Source organism: Montipora capricornis, chromosome 12 (assembly GCF_036669925.1).
Source record: "Montipora capricornis isolate CH-2021 chromosome 12, ASM3666992v2, whole genome shotgun sequence".
NCBI lineage: Eukaryota > Metazoa > Cnidaria > Anthozoa > Scleractinia > Acroporidae > Montipora > Montipora capricornis.
Window position 1 is genome coordinate 22,802,622 of NC_090894.1, and position 18,105 is coordinate 22,820,726.

The 18,105-nt window shown below is 38.0% G+C and overlaps 1 protein-coding gene and 1 long non-coding RNA gene across 2 annotated transcripts in view; one reads left to right on the top strand and one right to left on the bottom strand.

The window, feature by feature from the left end:
• LOC138027918 (codanin-1-like) overlaps window positions 1-13,101 on the bottom strand; it is a 35,104-nt gene extending 22,003 nt beyond the window's left edge. Inside the window, exons 1-14 of the mRNA XM_068875536.1 lie at window positions 12,974-13,101; window positions 11,943-12,388; window positions 10,477-11,054; window positions 9,512-9,622; window positions 8,633-8,717; window positions 7,305-7,359; window positions 7,103-7,171; window positions 5,019-5,134; window positions 4,188-4,277; window positions 3,530-3,605; window positions 2,618-2,706; window positions 1,207-1,314; window positions 561-612; window positions 40-111 (exon numbers count right to left, since the gene is read on the bottom strand). Of these exons, the coding sequence (XP_068731637.1) occupies window positions 40-111; window positions 561-612; window positions 1,207-1,314; window positions 2,618-2,706; window positions 3,530-3,605; window positions 4,188-4,277; window positions 5,019-5,134; window positions 7,103-7,171; window positions 7,305-7,359; window positions 8,633-8,717; window positions 9,512-9,622; window positions 10,477-11,054; window positions 11,943-12,388; window positions 12,974-13,063 (2,037 nt within the window). The 5' untranslated portion in view covers window positions 13,064-13,101. The remainder of the gene's footprint in view (window positions 1-39; window positions 112-560; window positions 613-1,206; window positions 1,315-2,617; window positions 2,707-3,529; window positions 3,606-4,187; window positions 4,278-5,018; window positions 5,135-7,102; window positions 7,172-7,304; window positions 7,360-8,632; window positions 8,718-9,511; window positions 9,623-10,476; window positions 11,055-11,942; window positions 12,389-12,973) is intronic.
• Window positions 13,102-13,235: 134 nt separating this feature from the next.
• LOC138027922 (uncharacterized) lies at window positions 13,236-16,429 on the top strand. The gene is made up of 3 exons (XR_011127543.1): window positions 13,236-13,400; window positions 13,503-13,731; window positions 15,513-16,429. It is a non-coding gene; the product is annotated as an uncharacterized lncRNA (long non-coding RNA).
• The last annotated feature ends 1,676 nt before the right edge of the window (window positions 16,430-18,105 follow it).

Sequence of the window (18,105 nt, forward strand, 5' to 3'; positions counted from 1 at the left end):
TACACTTAGAAGCCTCATAACATAAAGAACGTTTCTGACCTGATTTTGAATGGACCTGTCTTTCTCAGAATCTTCCTGCACGTCTGACAAAGGGAATTCTTTATCATTCGTCTTTGATCAAAATAAAACAATAACACTATAATCTCTCTACATATGAACACAATAACCATGTTAATATTAACACTTCTCACACACCGCTTGTAGCCATGTCAAGCTGACCGCCGCTAGCCTGACCTTTATTGCAAATTCAAAGCTAATACAAGTAGCATTACACTAAAGACCGGAAATAGGCTAGTACATTACACTGGTATTGTATAAAAACTGAAAATCTTTGGGTGGGTGGGCACAAAAGTCAGCAATGGCGGACGCAACAAAAACAACTGCCCGCACAATAGGTCACATGACCTATACCCAGGCCCCAGCGGTGCATGAGAAAAACATTTTTCACTTATTTCGTTTCACTCTTCCATTGTGATAAAGTAATATACATGTACATGTATTAACTTGTAACAATTTCAGCTCAAATAAGTCATTAGTAAATTTACAGCAGAATGTCATACCTCAGTTATTGTTACAATCAGCAAGTCTATCAAGTGTTGATTAAATGAATGGCTGCAATAAAACGTGAAGTCGTGAAAGAATTGGAAAACAAATGTTGCAATAATTATTATAAGATCATTCCATTTAGATCCTTCCTTATTGTTAACGTCGAAAGTCTTAGCTGGAGATACACATCACAAGAAGGTTGTTCAATAATCCAAGGGGGTAGCCTGTCTTTAAAAACAAACCAAGAGATCTTTGAATTTTGCCAGTTTTAGTTAAACCCATTGACTCCTGGGAGTTTGCCACTGACGACTAAAATCGTCTGGTGTTAGACAGAGTAAAATACTAAGTCTGGCTGGTTTAGGCCGGTTTGGGTGTTGAAGGGTTAATTAAAGAACATTTCTATTGCAAAGACCCTGGTAAATAGAGGTAAACCAAAATAGCAAAAATAGAGGTACAATCCGAGTAAATAGTTGTGATGCTGGAACCCAGCCTTATACTCTGTGTTCTTAATCACAAAGTGTGAAGGGTCGTGGATTTTTAAAAGAAAGAGAATCGTGCAAACAGAGACAATCAAGGCTAGCAGATGCTCACAAAATATTGTAAAGTAGAAAACAAGGTAAGGATTATGAAAAGTACCAAATTAAGGCTACGTCAGTGTACCTTGCAGCGGACATTATAAATCCTTTGAAGAATTCTTGTACATTGGTAAAACTGGGAGAAGGGCATGGGCCAGAAGAGGATGAAGGCGTAACAAACCTTTCCTGCAACCTGACAACCAACATAAAGCATAATCAAAAAGTCATGAATTGGAGAATTGTAAGGGTGCAAGCCATTAGGAATACCACAGAGATGAGACGTTAGTATCGCAACAAATTTGTGAAATTAATTTGTTGTGTTGGTAGTTTTAAAAAAAATGAAATTGTTTTGTTATTTAGCTGGCAAGTGATGCGGGTCTGGATTTACATAGGGGTGCAAATGTGTTTTTGATCATTGTGAATGTTAACTGAATTTTGCAATCAAGTACAAGTAAGAGTGAGGACAATGTGTGAGCCAGCGAGCCATGGGAATCATGCAAGCCATGGCTGCGAGCTATGCGAGTCAATGTGCAAGTCAACAAGCGAGCGCAAGTCACACAGTTATTGAAAGCTACCTTATTATAGGAAATTAACGCGAATCGTTAAAATTCGCGTTAATTTAAGTTGCGTTAATTTTGTTGAGCCTTAATTTCCGTGACGTTAATTAAGTGCAGCGTTAATTTCCGCGCTCTTAATTTCCAGTATCTTAACCCCAATTTTGGAAACTGTCCAGACATTCTTGACACCTAAAAAACATTAACTACAAGCTTTCTTTCTTTCCATTTACCCTTAGTTTTTCATCTTTCACAAAAGCTAGGGAAAGGGTTTACAATATTTCAAGTTCATCTTCATCGTTGTCGCTATCAGAAGTGATGTCAATATCTTCTCTTTTGATTTCCCGTATTTAATCGCGTTCATTTCCTTTATTATGAAATTCTACCTCCTCTTTCGCGTTAATTTTCTTTATTCGAAAGTCGTTTTCCATTAAATTCGCGTTAATTTAAGTCGCGTTAATTTCCAATACCTTAATTTCATGGAACGTTAATTTCCCATAATAAGGTAAAAGTTTTAAAATGGCTGCTTGGACTTAAATACTGTTTATCAGCACTATTTGAAAAGGGTGCTTAGACTTAAATGCGAGATTCGCATGACTCGTATGACTCACTGGTTCGCAGATTGTCCAGCCCCCAATAATAACTTGTTAAATGTATGCACTAATAATTTTAAATGTATGTATAAAGTACCTGCGACATGAGTGGGTTCTGTACCACATTTACAAACCTGAGGCAAATTTGGAAACGACAAAAACTTATTATTCAAGTGTCATCATTTAGAATGTCCACTATTTTTTTTCCAATAATGGTATACAAAACAACTGACACAATCAGTTTCCATGAGGTCATTACGGTATATGAGCTGATAACAGAGATTTAGTGAGCCAATCAGAAAGCTAGAAATGCAATATCCAAGATTGAAAATTTAATAACATGTTGTACCTTTGAAATTTTTCGGGGTTTGATTTTTGAAAATTACTTAGCATACTCTGGGAACGGAAACTGCTCCCATTTCTTTCTTCGTCACACATCTGGAAAAAATAAGATTTTCAACATGTTACCAAAGAAGATCAAAGCTATTAATTATTAGTATCACCCAACTAGTGGACTAATGCAAATCCTGCATTTTGATTGGCTACGCTACTAGAGGCTAATAGTCCTCAAGTAGTGAAAAGCGTGACGCTTTCTTTCGTTTAATTCCCAATTAAATATCTCTTTAACTTGCATTTGCTAACTTTATTATTGCCTTTTCTGTCCAACTAGTTGGGTGATACTAAAACAATTAGACCCTTTGCCCTCAAGGGCCACGGGTCAATAGCCCATTCGGCTTCGCCTCTTGATGGGCTATTGACCCGTAGCCCGCAAGGGCTAATTGTTAAATATTAGGAGCATTGTGACTGGTTTGAGTCACCATCCAAACATACTGGTACATCTCTTCACATATAGTCCAATCTAATTTCCAGATGACATTGTTTCTCTTAGCCGGCGGGGGCCTTTGCATTAGAAAACAAAGGGCTCTGGAGACAATGGAAATTCAAATTATTTTTTTTCATTGGTATAGCTTGCAAACAATAAAATCTTAAAGTGGAAGTAAAAATTGCCAATGTGGTCTGGCCAGTGGGATATTAATAATTAGAGTGTCTTTGTTCAAAACCACGATGTTACTTATTGCTTCTTTCTGCTCTATCCAGAGCCCTTCGTTTTCTCATTCAAAGGTGCCGCTGGCTAAGAGAAAAAAAATGGGATCTAGGAACAAGCATGTGCACAGTGATGTTAAAATTTCTTAACTAGTAATAACATACTTTTTCTTGACCCCAGAACAGAGTGGTAAGAAAACTTAAGCCCTTACGTTACCTGAAGCAATTGTGACTTGAAGAGTCTTGCAAAATGAGAATAATTTGCCATCTCTGGCTTTTGATTAACCAAGGCCCTGCATTGTGATGGTTGAAATCAGAGAAAACAATATTAAATGACTATTAGCACAAAAGGAAGTAAAAAAACCTCTACCAGGAAGTAAAAAAACATCTCAGCCTTTAATTGCCAATCAATGTAGACTAAGCTACAGATTTTTATAATACCGGAGTGCACGCGTGGAGCACCATGGGTAAGAAAGTATGGCAACCCATCTGTATGAGAAAATGTGGTTTTGGTCACTGCCCTTATGTCCACTCCTCCATGTATGCCAATGTGAAACTCCATGGTGCAACCCGTGTTTTTTGGCGGTAACATCTTTGATATTGGACATCCATGATATGGTTCATTGACACCTGTCAAAACAAGGTATCCACTAACTATATTGCAGGCTCAAGTTTAAAGCTTATCGAAGTCAGCTTTTTTAAAAAAAGTTGACCACTAACCAGGTACTGGTTTTTGATTGGATCACAGGCTCAAGCCAGCTTAACTTAATGTAAGAATAAATAGCATGGGAGCTCCATTTTTAGGTTTGGCTAAAATGGAAAATTGGAAACAGAAGTTGTCTAACATGGCTCGTACAACATCATGAATTTTCTACCTTATCCTGTCACCCATATGATCCTCCATATTCCATCCTGTTGCAGCGTTGCAATCTTCCCATTCTCGTATGAGCTCATAAAATACATCCCTTGCAAAAGATTCAAAGATTTTCTACATTACTTGTGTGCCAAGATATTGTTCTTACCCAGTGATTGGGTGGGGAGGGGAGCTTCCAATTCACAGATTATTAGATTATTAGGAGAGAGAATACAAAGTGCTGATAGTCACTCCTTGTAATTTTAACAGGGCTGTGTGTCATGAAATTTAGCCAAATTCAGTGACCAAATCAACCAAAACATAAAATAACTACTTAGAACATTGATGAAAGGTTTGAATAAAACAGCAAATACAAAAGGGCGCAGGGATGGGCAAAATTCAAGAAGACTCAAATGGATTGTGTTGGGGTTTTTTGAAAACTGTTCAGCCTAACAGTTTTTCAAAGTTGATCTCTGTTGTTTGTAACTTTAATTATGCAGCACTGCGTGCTAGACAGACATTATTTTCATCAGGAAACTTTGGTTTGTTTTGTTTAAAAATAATTTCTGAGTTGTATAGCAAGAAGGGGCAAGTAAAAGGTAAAACGACACAAAATGAACTGCACTGCTGTGACACAGCAGTCTCAAGCTCATTTTATAACTGAGCAATAGCATTCAAGGGAACTTCAAGTCAAATCAGATTTTTTTCTACAATTGCAATTTGCACCTGAAGACAAGGAAAAACTTGAGTACCAAATTCAACCCACATTATAACATCGAGCGTGGAAAACCTGCAACACATTGGTAGAAGCGTGCTCACCATTCCCCAAAACATTGTCTGCCAAAGTATGTACCTTTGTTTTCTGAAGTTGTGGAAAGCTCTGTCTGTTGGAAAATTCTGTTTGTTGTCCTTCTCAACATTGAATGGGACCCCACCCAAAGGCGACTTGATACCTTTCAACTCTGAGACCTATAAGACACTAAGGTTATTTATATTTTCATTTAAACATTCCTTTTTTTATACAAGAGTTCCAGGTCTGGGTGGGAGAATGTTCATTTGTCTTATATCACAAAATTTTCACTTTGTGACGGCCTTAATTAAGCATACATTGTATGAAGGCAGGCACAAGTGCTCTACTAACTGAGCAGACTTGAGATCAAACCAAATGTTGGTTTTACACAAGGCAGGAACAAAAGTCAGGCCGGATCAACTCGGATTGCTCACCTAGGATTGATGTGAAAAAGTTAAAAGGCCTCAAGAAATCAACCTAGCCCTCATCTTCAAGCTACCGGTTGCTTGGTGAAATTGGCACAAACGTTGAATAGTTTTGGCTTACAAAAGCATTTTTTGCTGGACCTGAGGTGAGTGACTCAAGTTGATCCGGTCCGACTTTTGTACCTGCCCTTTTACATGTAGGTAGGAGAGGGAAATTGAAATGCCCAGCAAAACACCATTCTGAGCAGAATAGAGAAGAAACAAACTCAGCCCAATCGACTCAGTCAGTCCAGGAATTGAACTTGTTGGGACACGTTGATGGTAGGCAGGGATTTCAACAAAATTCAAAGTTGGTCGCTGGTTTGAGTCAAGTAACTCACTGTATCAAAAAGGGACCTAACAGCCCCTTTCTCTGGGGATGTCAGCTGGGGGCATGTCATTTTGGAAGAACATTCCCAAATGCCACATTTCAAAAGCAAAAGTTATTAATGATCATGTTGACACAACTTCACGTTGCCAAAGCCCAAATTAGTTTTAATTTTAGGTTTGAAAGAATCTGCCTTTTAATTTTTTTCAATTTAAGGAAAACAATAGCCGACTTCTCTGAGTGAGATAGCCAAATGCTTTTCATCGGCTACTGGTACTTAATGAAATTATTGGGTAGGCATCAGCCCTCTCACCAGTACAGTGCCAACACTAAAACAATTTCCAACTAGACTTAAATAATTTAAAATAATTCTTTTGAAAGAAATATCTCTGGGAGAATGTCAAAGATCTCATGTCCAAGTCCTTTTGTATTTTTCTGGAAAGGATGGACTTGAACCTGTGCTCTATAAGCTCATGACTCCAGCACCCACTTTCAAGCCCATCATTTTACTATTATAATTTAATGGTCCTGAGGAAATATTTCCCATCATAATGAAGTATTGCACAGTCTAGTCAAGACTCAGATAAATAGCCATGTTACTGCAACTGCTGCTTCAGGTCAATGAAGGCCCACAAAAATGTGCTTTCTGACAGAAGGGAATTTTAACAATTATTAATTACAAACAGTAAACTGCATTGATTTACAAAAGACACCAAATTGGCTAACTCAATGTTGTACCCTATTCAAACCCTTTGGGAATAAAATTTTTATTAAAGGTATTTCCAAATATCATTTAACTGTAAATGCCACATTATAATGCCAATGCAATATTCAAAGAACCTTAACCCTGCGAAACTGAGTTAGCCGATTTGGCCTATGAAATTACTGCAAAGAGTTGTGTATAAGCTGCACCCCCAACTTTCAAGCATGATTTTGGAAAAAAATAAGAACTCCAAAAAAGCACTCCAGTTATAATAGCTTAACTGCTCAAACAATTTAAGCAAAAATCAAATGCTTGAAAGAACTACTGGCGAGCAATGTTCGGTTTTAGAACCTGAAGAAGCAAACAGACGGCTCCTTTAGGAGGCACCACTTTTACCGAAAGCAGTCATCAACAACAGGTTTCAATATGTTTAATCTTTAGTTACTGAAGGTTTTCAGTTCAATTTGTAACCCCTACAAGGCAGTTTATTCCCTCTGACAGCAAAGGTCTCGTGTATAAGCCGCACCTGCAATTTTTGGCCCAAAACTTAAGCAAAAAGGTGTCGCTTACACACAAGTCTTTACGGTAAACTGAAATTACAAAGATAACAATTTATGGAAGACTAAAACTCTAATTTACAGATGAGACCAACCTTTACAGGCAAAAGGGATTTGTACTGCTGAAGAAATGTCTCTTTTAGTCTAGGAGAGAAGTCTGCAATCTGAAAAATCAAATCACTGGAGCTTAAGGAACATATCTACATGTACATGTAGAAACACGATGATTATAATCAAAATGATGCGGAATTGAGTTATGCAAGTTAAGGGAAAAAAAAAGAAAAAGCTTTTCCATACCCTTGGATTGTCAGCAAACAAACGAAGAGTATCCTTGTCTAACAGTAGTACCAGGCTATAGAGGAAATAAACAATAAATCTGTGTAATCAGAAATTTTGATGTCTGATATCATGTTGAATCTTAAGCTAATACACATTAGACATGTACATTGTGATGTAATCTAAGGAAACCTTGATAGCTAATGTTATATGAGTTTAGATGTTACCAGATGGCAATTTACTATACCACGAAACAAAGCACCAAAACACCATGTATGACCCCACCATACATTGAATACTAACCAACAAAGGTTGGATTTGAGATTAAAATTAATGTTGTTTTAGACCTAATTTATGTTATTGCTTCTAACTCATTGAGATTCAGATTACGATTCAGATTAAAACTGTGATTAGGAGAAATAACATTTTACGCCTAATTAGGTCTAAAACGATCTCAAATCCAAACTTTGTTGGTTAGTATTCAATGAATGGTGGGGTCATACATGTTGTTTGGGCGCTTTGTTTCTGTGTTTCGGTGTTTAGTAATGTCCGTCACCAGATCCCTGTGGATGCAATTTTTTTTATCCGTGAGGAGTGCAGATGACTGACATTGCCAGATATGTCCAGAAATGCAAGTAATGAGGGGCCCCAAGGGGCAAGAGGGGGGGAGTTCTTGTTCCCTTTAAAAATTGCTGTTGTTTCCTTGTTCCCGAAGTTCCTTTCAAACTTGTTCTCAGCTTTTTAATCCCTAAAATGGTTTAAAATACTCCCTTGTTCCCTTAGATGTTTTGTCTGAAGTTGTTTCCCAGTTCCCCAGTTCAAATTCGCCATGTTCCTTTATTCCTCAAAACCCCTGGGAGACCCTTAGTAGTCAGATGCCGAAAGAGTTCAATTATCGTCCCCTTACTCTTTTCCCCAACTTCAACATCACTTGTGTCTCAGAATACAGACGATTAACAGCACAAAGTGTCCCAAATGCTGCTGCTCCTTCACAAAAGATAACTGCTGCATTAATTTTATCCTAAGCTAAAAATAATGCTTACCTTTACCCTAGTCTCATTGTTAGAAATAGGCAGAAAGTATTTAGACTTAAAAGAGACACTTCATGTTGGATATCAAAATTGGGCATGCATCTAGCTAATTACTTGCATAATTCTGGAAATACAGTGAAAATGTTACTTTACGCAGAAGATGACAGTAGTAACTGTTGTAAATGGGACAGAGGATAAATGTGACACAGTCAAGACAACTACTGGATCAAGCTTTCTGAGCTAGCAGGTGACAACAGCAAATGGTCATTTATATTGGTGAATAAAATGTTACTAAAATTAATCTACTTCAAACTCAACCTCTCAAGATCTTGCAGAACAGTCACAGCAAAATAGGTGCAGTTATGAATGGAGTCGAGAATATTTGGGTCATTCTTTTCATTATCTACAAAAGAAATAAACATTGCAACGTATTTACATTATGTTCTTTATCCGGCATGTACATCTTGTTTGTTCCCACTGTATCAACCGCAATATGACAGCATATCAAAGAACTTACATTTTGCACATTAGTACATGGGTACTGAACAGAACGTAAAAGGCATAAATTTTGATCAATTTGGGGTGCAGGGATGGTGCAGTGGTGAGAGCACTCGCCTCCCACCAATATGGCCCGGGTTCGATTCCCAGACTCGGCGTCATATGTGGGTTGAGTTTGTTGGTTCTCTACTCTGCACCGAGAGGTTTTTCTCCGGGTACTCCGGTTTTTCCCTCTCCTCAAAAACCAACATTTGATTTCATTTGCGTTAACTTGTTAATTTCAATTTACAGTGTCCCGATTAGTGCTCTACAGCGCTAGAAGATTCTAAATAAGGTTCCTTACTTCCTTTCCTTTCCTTTCACATGGGTGAATACTGGGTAGGTGTTATCAATTGTGTTAGTTTAGAAAAGAATGAAACCCATTCAGCAAATGTACAACCTATGGACTGTTCATGAACCTGACAGAATTGCATTCTAACACTAACATAATGAACTTAAAGGTTGTGAAAAACTGAATGGCATCAGTGTCTGTTAGTTATAACTTAAAAGATTGCAAAAATCACAGATATGCAGCCACTTTCTTCACCATCAGTATTGTAATGATAATTAAAAATAGTGGCATTCTTACCGCATAAAACGTTTAATAGTTCCTGTTCAAAATAAGAACCAATGACAAACAAGGGTAACTTTTTAACTTACAATTTTCAGAGCTTGGCTCTTCATTTTCCTTACAGTCCGATGAAATTCCACGTACAGTCAAAAGCTGTACCACAAAATACAGCTCAGCTGTGACATTTGGAACCAAATTGCCTGTTAAAAATTCAGTTTTATATTTCAACATCACTTGGACAAAGCATAGAAGCTACAGATCAGACAGCTCTCTCAACAGAGAGGTGTCTGCTTTCTTTTGCTGATTATAATTATGAACCCAACTAAGGTATTACAATGTATACGATATATGTGGTGGGTGGTTAATGCAGACTAGAGACCAGGACTGGAGTAAATGTTTGAAAGTCCATGTTAAACTCCAATTATCAGCTGTATTAACATAAAACACAGGAACACAAGCCATAAATTGCAATGAGGTGCCGACTGAAATTATTGCAGGCTTATAAACAGAGGCAAACTAAAAATAATAACATGCAAGCTACTGGTAGAAGTTTGAAAGGGCTATGTTAGTCCTCATCTCAGTGCCTGATATTGTACACAGCAACTCTATGACACAGGGTTCTCAGTATTCAGGTAAGGGCTGAATAGATGACTGGTGCATAATCTACATCGAATCAACATGAAAATCGTAATAATATTGTACTATAGCAAATCCCATAACATTTTCCTTACCTGGACCATACATGTATATGGCCCATATCACTAGCTTTGGTAAGATGTTAGCCTTTGGTAACGAAATCTTCGAGGCCTGTACCTGATCCTCTGAGTATTTTGAAATATTTGACAATGAAAGGCTATAGAATCATCTTATCATGTAAATGACCACAATTTTAAATGGATGTACCATATAAAGTAAAAATTGGTTTGGCGTATTAAAAAAAGACACTATTTCACAATATCAATGACAACTCTAACATACATTGTGTAAAGAGTTTGCTTTTCTCAGGTGCTATGATAAAAACCCTTTAAAAAAAACATCCCAGATGACAACTCACCTGTTACACAGTTAGAATACATTTTGGCAAGAACATCAAGCTTTTCTTGAGAATTAACTTTTAGTTGGTCAACTTGCACTGCCTGAATCTCTTCTTTACAAGTCTTTTTTTCATCCCTTTGACTACTCAAATCATCTGCCACCAAAGATTGTTGCAGACTAGCATTTCCAATAAAATCCTTGACAGGTGAGGGTGTTGAAAGGACTCTCCCACCGGTATTGATATTTGGTTGCCATGCATTAGGTGGAGTTATGACGTGATTTTTAGACGTTGTTGTCTGTTTGGGTGGTGTTATAATATAATCTCCTAAGACATGTAATGGTGGAGATCTGACCCCAGTTTGTGCACTAGGGCTGTTTCTGTTCTCCCAAGGGGATTCCCCCTTGCTTTTCCTTTTAGTTTTCATAAGCTTTAGTATGTTTCGTTCTTCTTGGAGAGAAGCAGGACTGCTGTGACTTTCCATACTCAGTTGTGAGAATGAAGGTCCTGTTGATGAAAATGCTGGTGACAGTTTTCCTTTCCTTCCATCACTTTTAACTGGTGTTGGGGTAATTCTTCTTGACGGAGTCGCCTTTTTTCTGGAAAACAAGAGAAATGGATAATTAAGCCAAAGCGGCACCGTCTTGGAATCTCATCTGTGTTTCAGCCTTATAAAAATCTCACAAACTCTCTGATGATATCTCAAAATCCCTAAAGTCCAGTTACCAATTGATTCATGACGATAAAGTTGTTTTAAAGGTCTTGCAAGTACCTCTCATGCAAAGTTCGTAGTGAAAGAGTACTCTAAAAGGAGCATGCATGGCAAGATCCTTTGTCAAGAATTTTCTTTTTTGACGTTACTGTTAAGATTGTCATGTAACATCTTCATTCTAAAGATCCAAAACATACATGTATTTAATTCATCACTGATCAGGGTATGTTTGAAAACATCTCTTAATCCGGAGATACAATGTATTCAAGTTGGTCACAAAATTAATCATCTCACAACACAAACAATGTAGGTCCACTAACGACACAACGTAAGTTATAATTTACGAGGTAATGGCCTAAATGTTGTGCAGCCATCATATAACAGCCTCGTTATGCACAACTCATTTCTGTATCAGATTGTCCACATTTGGAATCAATTATCAGCCATAACAAAATCCTCGACTACTTTGGCTCAATTTCGTTCTCGTCTGAACGGTGTTGAATTTGCAGGGTGCCCGTGTATGAACTGTATACGCTAGCTATTCTCTTATCTTAATGTTTGCACTAGTTTCTTTTTAAACTATCTTTTAATACAGTTCTGGATTCTTCTAGAATTTTCATTTTTTATATGTAAATAGTAATTAGTTATGGTATTGTAAATAGTCGTGCGTTTTTAACATGAGCCACTGGCTCGGGAGATTTGGGCAACCTCTCCCTACGTTTGCGACTTTAAATAAAGTTACCTTACCTTACCTTACGCAACCAGAATGACATACCTGTTGGTGCCCATAGGAGGAAAATCATCAGGATCATTAATATCAATGTGCTGCGACCCAACTAATGGCAATGACCTATCTATGTCACTTCCAATAAATTTTGGGGACTTTTTTCCTGGGCGTGGGGATGAAGATGGTGATGAATGCCGTCCCTTTTCACTCCTGTCTCTTTGCCTTTGAGACAGGGGGGTCACAGGTGAAGGTGATGGAGTTTTTTGCGATGGAAACAAACTTCCTTTAGAATAATTTTTTGGTCCTTGAGGCAATTGTTTGCCAACAAGATTACTTCCTTTGCTTTGTGAAACTTGTGCCTTCCTGGGTGTAAGAGCTGCATTTTGACGCTGCATGAAAAAGTGTGATGTCTGCTCTCTCAAGTAATTTAAAAGAAAGGGTGCCAAGTCTGTAAGATCATGTTTCTTGAGATTTTCTTTCTCCCTACAAACATCCTAGAAATAAGAAAAAAGTTATTTGAAGAATGATACTCAGGAGAGGCAATCCTCCAGGCAAATCACTGTACACAATAACTGCAGCTGTTAACATTTAATGGGAATGAAGAGCTGTGACTTAAATTGATTTAAAGATAACAATTTAGGTGTCAGTTGATTGATTCAGTCAATATTAATTATATTGACTCTACTGCTAATAAACATAACTCAGAGGTGTTGACCTCTTTCATTTGGCCTTGACCCTTACGTCTGCAGTATTATTATATAAACAGCAATGAAAATGTGATATTTTGTCTTGTGAAATTAAAATGTCATTAATTTTTATCTTCAATCATGAAAAGATCACCATTGCCAGCTTTTTGCCAGAGTATATTTTGCAATTTTTTGAGGTTCACTGCACTATTTTCCACAGGGAAAGTAGAAAACTTGGAATTTTCTACGAGGATCATTGCGTCGGCATTACGATCTTATTTTTCAGGGGTAAGACTAAAACTGTTGATGGTTTCGCGCATTATATTTCGAGAATGTGGATTTGAATTGGAATGGCGGATGATTTTCGATTAGACATTATCTCAAAGCATTTACCTCTTTGCCATTACTTTTAAAATTCTTTTCCACATCTTCCAAAGAAATTTCCCCGTTTATAATTTTGGCCAAAACAGCATCCATCATCATAAACTTGATTTGGGTTTATACCTTGATTTTATCGCAGCCATATTGAATGCCATATTGTTATTTCAAAACGTCGTGCGCACAATCCGGGGATTGGCGCCAAAATTTAACCAATCAGACGGCTTTCTTGGTTGTTGGCACAAAATATAAACTGGGATTTATCAAAACTCATCTCGGTTTCGAGTTGACGACCAATTTTCAAGTATTTTACTTTCTTCTGCTAAAGAATCCTAGAGAAAAATGCCTAAAAGAAGTTTTCCTTTTGAAGAATCTTCTCGACTGCAACTCAAGACTCATATCTACGAATATCACATCGCGATCGAGAAGGAGAAAATTTATGGTAAGGACACGTGTTGAAAAAATAATATTAAGCTTGCTTAATTGATTAGAATTTACGATTGTTGCTAACGTTAAACACTTTCGTCCGTTAAATATCCTTCAGCAAGAACTCTTGAACTGATGCACAAGGGATCACTTCAATTTCAAAAAGACCAAGTCGATCAAAGTAGCAATGTCCCAACCGAACAAACCTTCAAATGTCGTAGCTGTGCACAATCGAAGAGTGAAGTTCCTATGGTCTGTTTTTTCTGTGAAAGGCAGTCTTGTGCCGGTTGCAGTCGACAATGTGAAAACTGTGCCGGAAATTTTTGCACTTTGTGCTCGCTTACGAAGTAAGTAAACGTGTTGTTTGTTGAGTGGTTAAGTAATTCAGGGATAAGGGCCAGTTAATTATTCAAAGCCGGATTTAGAAAATCCTGGACTTCATAGTTTTTCACAGATAAAAAATGTTTCCATAAAATTTCAAGATAGCCTTTTTGTCATCATAAAATTAGATTAGTGCTTTCTCGACAGGGAGGGGGGGGGGGGGGGGTACTCTCTTATATCCACTATATAGGTATGTCCTGCCCGATAGGGTAGGGATTTTGATGTGCTCAGTCCTTAAATAGGATATCCTTTTTGGTATTTTTGTGTTGTGATCCTTAGATATTCCTTAGGTAGGTCACTAAATAGAAGTATCCACCCCAACGCACAAAACGAAAAATATGTGGTCTATTAAAACTATACTACACACCTGAATACACATTTTCAAGTTTAACCCAGCGATTGTAAAGGGACGTTTAAAGCTTGTACTGCCGTATGTGCGCTCCTCACTCCCTTAATTAAATTGCGTGCCATTCTTTGGTTTTGGGCCTTAAAAAGGGTATCAAATCTCGATTTTCTCCCCTTAAATAGGGTCGGGGTTTGAGAACCTTGGCGGCACACACCTATCCTAAATTTTCGGGGAAAACTTGTACCTAGGTAGTGTTTTGAACAACCAGACCAAGGATTATAGACCGTATGCCTCGTCTCAAGACCCTTGCTGCTAACACTGTCGGATGTTCAATCCCCTCACACTGTTTGTGAAGAGCAAGGCATGCGTATCCTGGTGTTGTGATTTATCTCTGCCAGCATGTGGTCGACCTGGCTGGATTAGCTTGAAGGGCTTGTGAGGAAATGAGACCACAAAGGCAAAAATGCAGCCAGAATTCTGGCTACTTGAGCGATGCTGGAACCTCCGCTTTGGCTTAGACTTGAGGGGTGTGTGAACACTGAACAAATGCCTGCTTGTGTGAGCTAGCAAACCTAGTCTGGTATCCATGGTAAACCATTTTTTTTGTGCTCGTATGAAGAGAATCAAGCCTACATATACATTAAAGTGCGCCAAAACTCAATTATTTTTCGTCTACAATATTAAAGCAAACATGTTTTACCATTCTTACAATTCTTGCAGAGCAGAGGGGTTGGCGCAGTGGTAAGATCTCTGCCTTCCAACCCTAAGGTCTGGGGTGCCATTCCCGGTTCTGCCGAGACTGGAATATTTGGCGACCTTCTTTCCCGCTTAAGTTCACTCAGCTTTCCATCCTTCCGAGGTTGGTAAAATGAGTACCAGCATGCATGGACTGCTTAGAAGCGGCTGCAATTTGCGCCTGTATATGCTTCCAGTCCGCTGGGGGTAAATTGATCATTGTAAAGCGCCTTTGAGACGTTGTGATAAGGGCGCTATATAAATGCACCACTTTACTTTTTACTTTTTTACCTCAAAATGCGGCTTTTTATCGGCTGCATAAGACACATAAAGGAATTCCTTGTGAATAACATCTCACACACCCATGGCCTGCTCCCGTTCTGGCCTTGTAGCTCATTCAGTAGAGCAACGGTGATCAATTTCAAAGGTCGTGGGTTCAAATTCCACCCTGGTCAAAGTTTTTCTTTGTCCTTGTGTGGGCCCAATTCCAATACTAGGGTTGATCTCTGATGGAATAATTTGGTATAAAAAAAAATTCACAGTAGCATTAGGCCTCACTCGAACTTGGAATCATTACTGTCAATATGCTACTGAAGGACAACAACTAACGATTAACTTTCATAAGAATATGAGATTTAGTAACTGCTTCTTTAATTCATATTTCAGCTATGACCAGAGATTAGAGAGATGTTTCTGCCTTGGATGTTCAGAACACTGAATCAAAAGAGCTACCGAGGGTTGCCAGAATTTATTGAAGATACTATTCATGACACTTTTTTTTCAGTGTTGAGAGAAACTCTTTGACTGGAAAAGATTCAATGACACTAAGGGTGCTTTCCATTTGACAGAGCTGACCAGCCAGACCAGGTATTTGGAAGGACTAACTCTACAATACAATCAAATTAACACACTTCAAGGATGATATATACTCCCTCGGAAGAACGTGAGGGATAATCATGCAAGTGTTCCTTAAAAATTGTTGCCTTTTCTTTGCTATCTGACGGGTCTGGTTGGCTATTTCTGACAAAAGGAAGCACCTTAAGATTTGAGGTCTTTAAAGGCAATAAGTTCTGAGAGCTTGCAGCATAACCTACAGGTAGTAGGTCTTAGCAGTTTCAGCTGCAACTATCTTATAACAACTTGAAACATTAGGTCTAATGATGGCTTGATGTAGATGTTTGACCATTTGTATAAGACAAAGTATCATCCATTATTCACTTAACTTTTCTGAGTATAATAATAAATTGTAATTGACTTGTTGTTACGCTTTTCCCCTGTCCACATTAAATAAAACCAGTATGATCCAGGAATTTTTTGAAAGTGTTATGACTTAACTAGCAGTAGTTACACATTGTTAATTTTCATGTCAAACGAGATGTTGCTGCTGTTACTTTCATCTTGAACAAAAGAGTTTGTTTTGCAGTTGTCATCTTTTTATTTTTCTCTATCACATCCAATGTTCACTTTTTTGCAATAACCTTGTTTTGTTAGTTTTCCCATAATCTTATCTCCTTGATTCACTGCTGATACAAAATGGTACACATTGTGCAATGTGTTTAAGCTGTAATAAAGTTTTAATTAAAGATGGGTGTGATTTTCCGCTGGCTGAGGAACGAAAGAAGCCGAAAACAGTTTTCTCACACATGGCCCGTGTAAAGTTTCAGTTTTTGTTTTGCCATCCGCCATTGCCTGACATGCCCCACCCACCCACCCATGAAGTACTTGTAGAATGTTTCAGTTGAGGTGATCTTATTCTCTAGCCACTTTTTTGTGTCATTGTAAGACAATAATATTATGTTCTTGTTAGTAAAGGTCAGGCTGTGTGGTTTGGCTTGGCATGGCTCCCAGCAGTGTGAGAACTGTTATTTTTGTTGCATTAGCTTTGGCAAATGAAGTAAATGTGTGTATTTGAAGTGCACGTTATGGAAAAAAAAGAGTGATTCCAGCGATCCTCGCACTTTTCTGGACAATTTGAGCAATTATTGTCTCTTGTTGACAACAGAAAAATTCAGTTTGTTCCAATGGAATTTGAACCTATGACCTCTGATACCGGTGCGATGCTGTACCAACTGAGCTATGAAGCCACTCAGTTGTCGCCAATGTAGAGATTCACACGACATGTATTTCAGATTCACTGTGTATTTTAATAATCCAATTGAAGGAATACACATACTTTCACAAAATCACGTTGCTCAAGTTACACTTACAATTTGCCTAATCAACATGTCAATCACTAAGGTCAGGAACATGTAAGCCCAACAAAATTAATTGACCTGCTCACAACTGAGTTGCTTCATAGCTCAGTTGGTAAAGAATTAAATTATATTGCACTGGCATCGAAGAAGTCATAGGTTCAATTCAAATCCCATTGGAAGTATGAGGCTCACCTCACTTTTTCATCAGCTTTAATAATGATGCTTAGCACACTTTTTTGTCATTACATGTATGCACAACTTCAGACCACAGGTCAAGGCACAATGTACTCCACAGGATACATCTTTGGTTGTTCAACAATTGAAAGGGGAACTAGTTTGATTTGCATGAGAATGCACAACTCATTGCCATTTGAATGGTTGTGCACCAGGACTCGACATGAAACTGAGGCATGCAGCAACTTGGAAATGGGCTATTGTGTTGTTGTAATTCTTATTAGTCTACATTAACATTAGAAAAGCACATAGGTTTGTATCACAGCAGGGTCACCGGCAGCCTCGCTTCCATTCTTAGGCCAGGTAACCTAGCTACAACTGTAAAAGGGTCTAGTCCATTGTTTTGGCTGGCCCGTATTCTGTATTCATTAAAATGAATTACATTTAGGAATATAATTATATGAATCATCATCGATGGGGTCTACACATTTCCTACATGCATACATAGTTTATACTGAGATGGAACATCGACAGTATTCATTTACGTATTTCACGTGAACTAAACAAGGATCGAATCCTAAAAATTAAATATTATACAGGATGTTTCAAGCAGCCCCGAAAAGCTTTTATCTGTGCGTGAGCATGCAGTTATCCCTACTTCCGGTACATTGTAAGGAAATAATATTTCCGGTGATAGGTTCCCACGATCTGCTCTTAGTACGCTGCCCGGTAAAGATTACGGCCTTTCTTAGATGGCGGGGAAAAAAACGAAAATCGCCGACAACATCAAAATTTCTGAACATACTTCCTTTTCAAGCCGACTCTCTGGCAATTTTTTTGATGAGGCGAAGCCTGGGAACTGAAGGATGAACCGGAAGTTGTTCGAAACT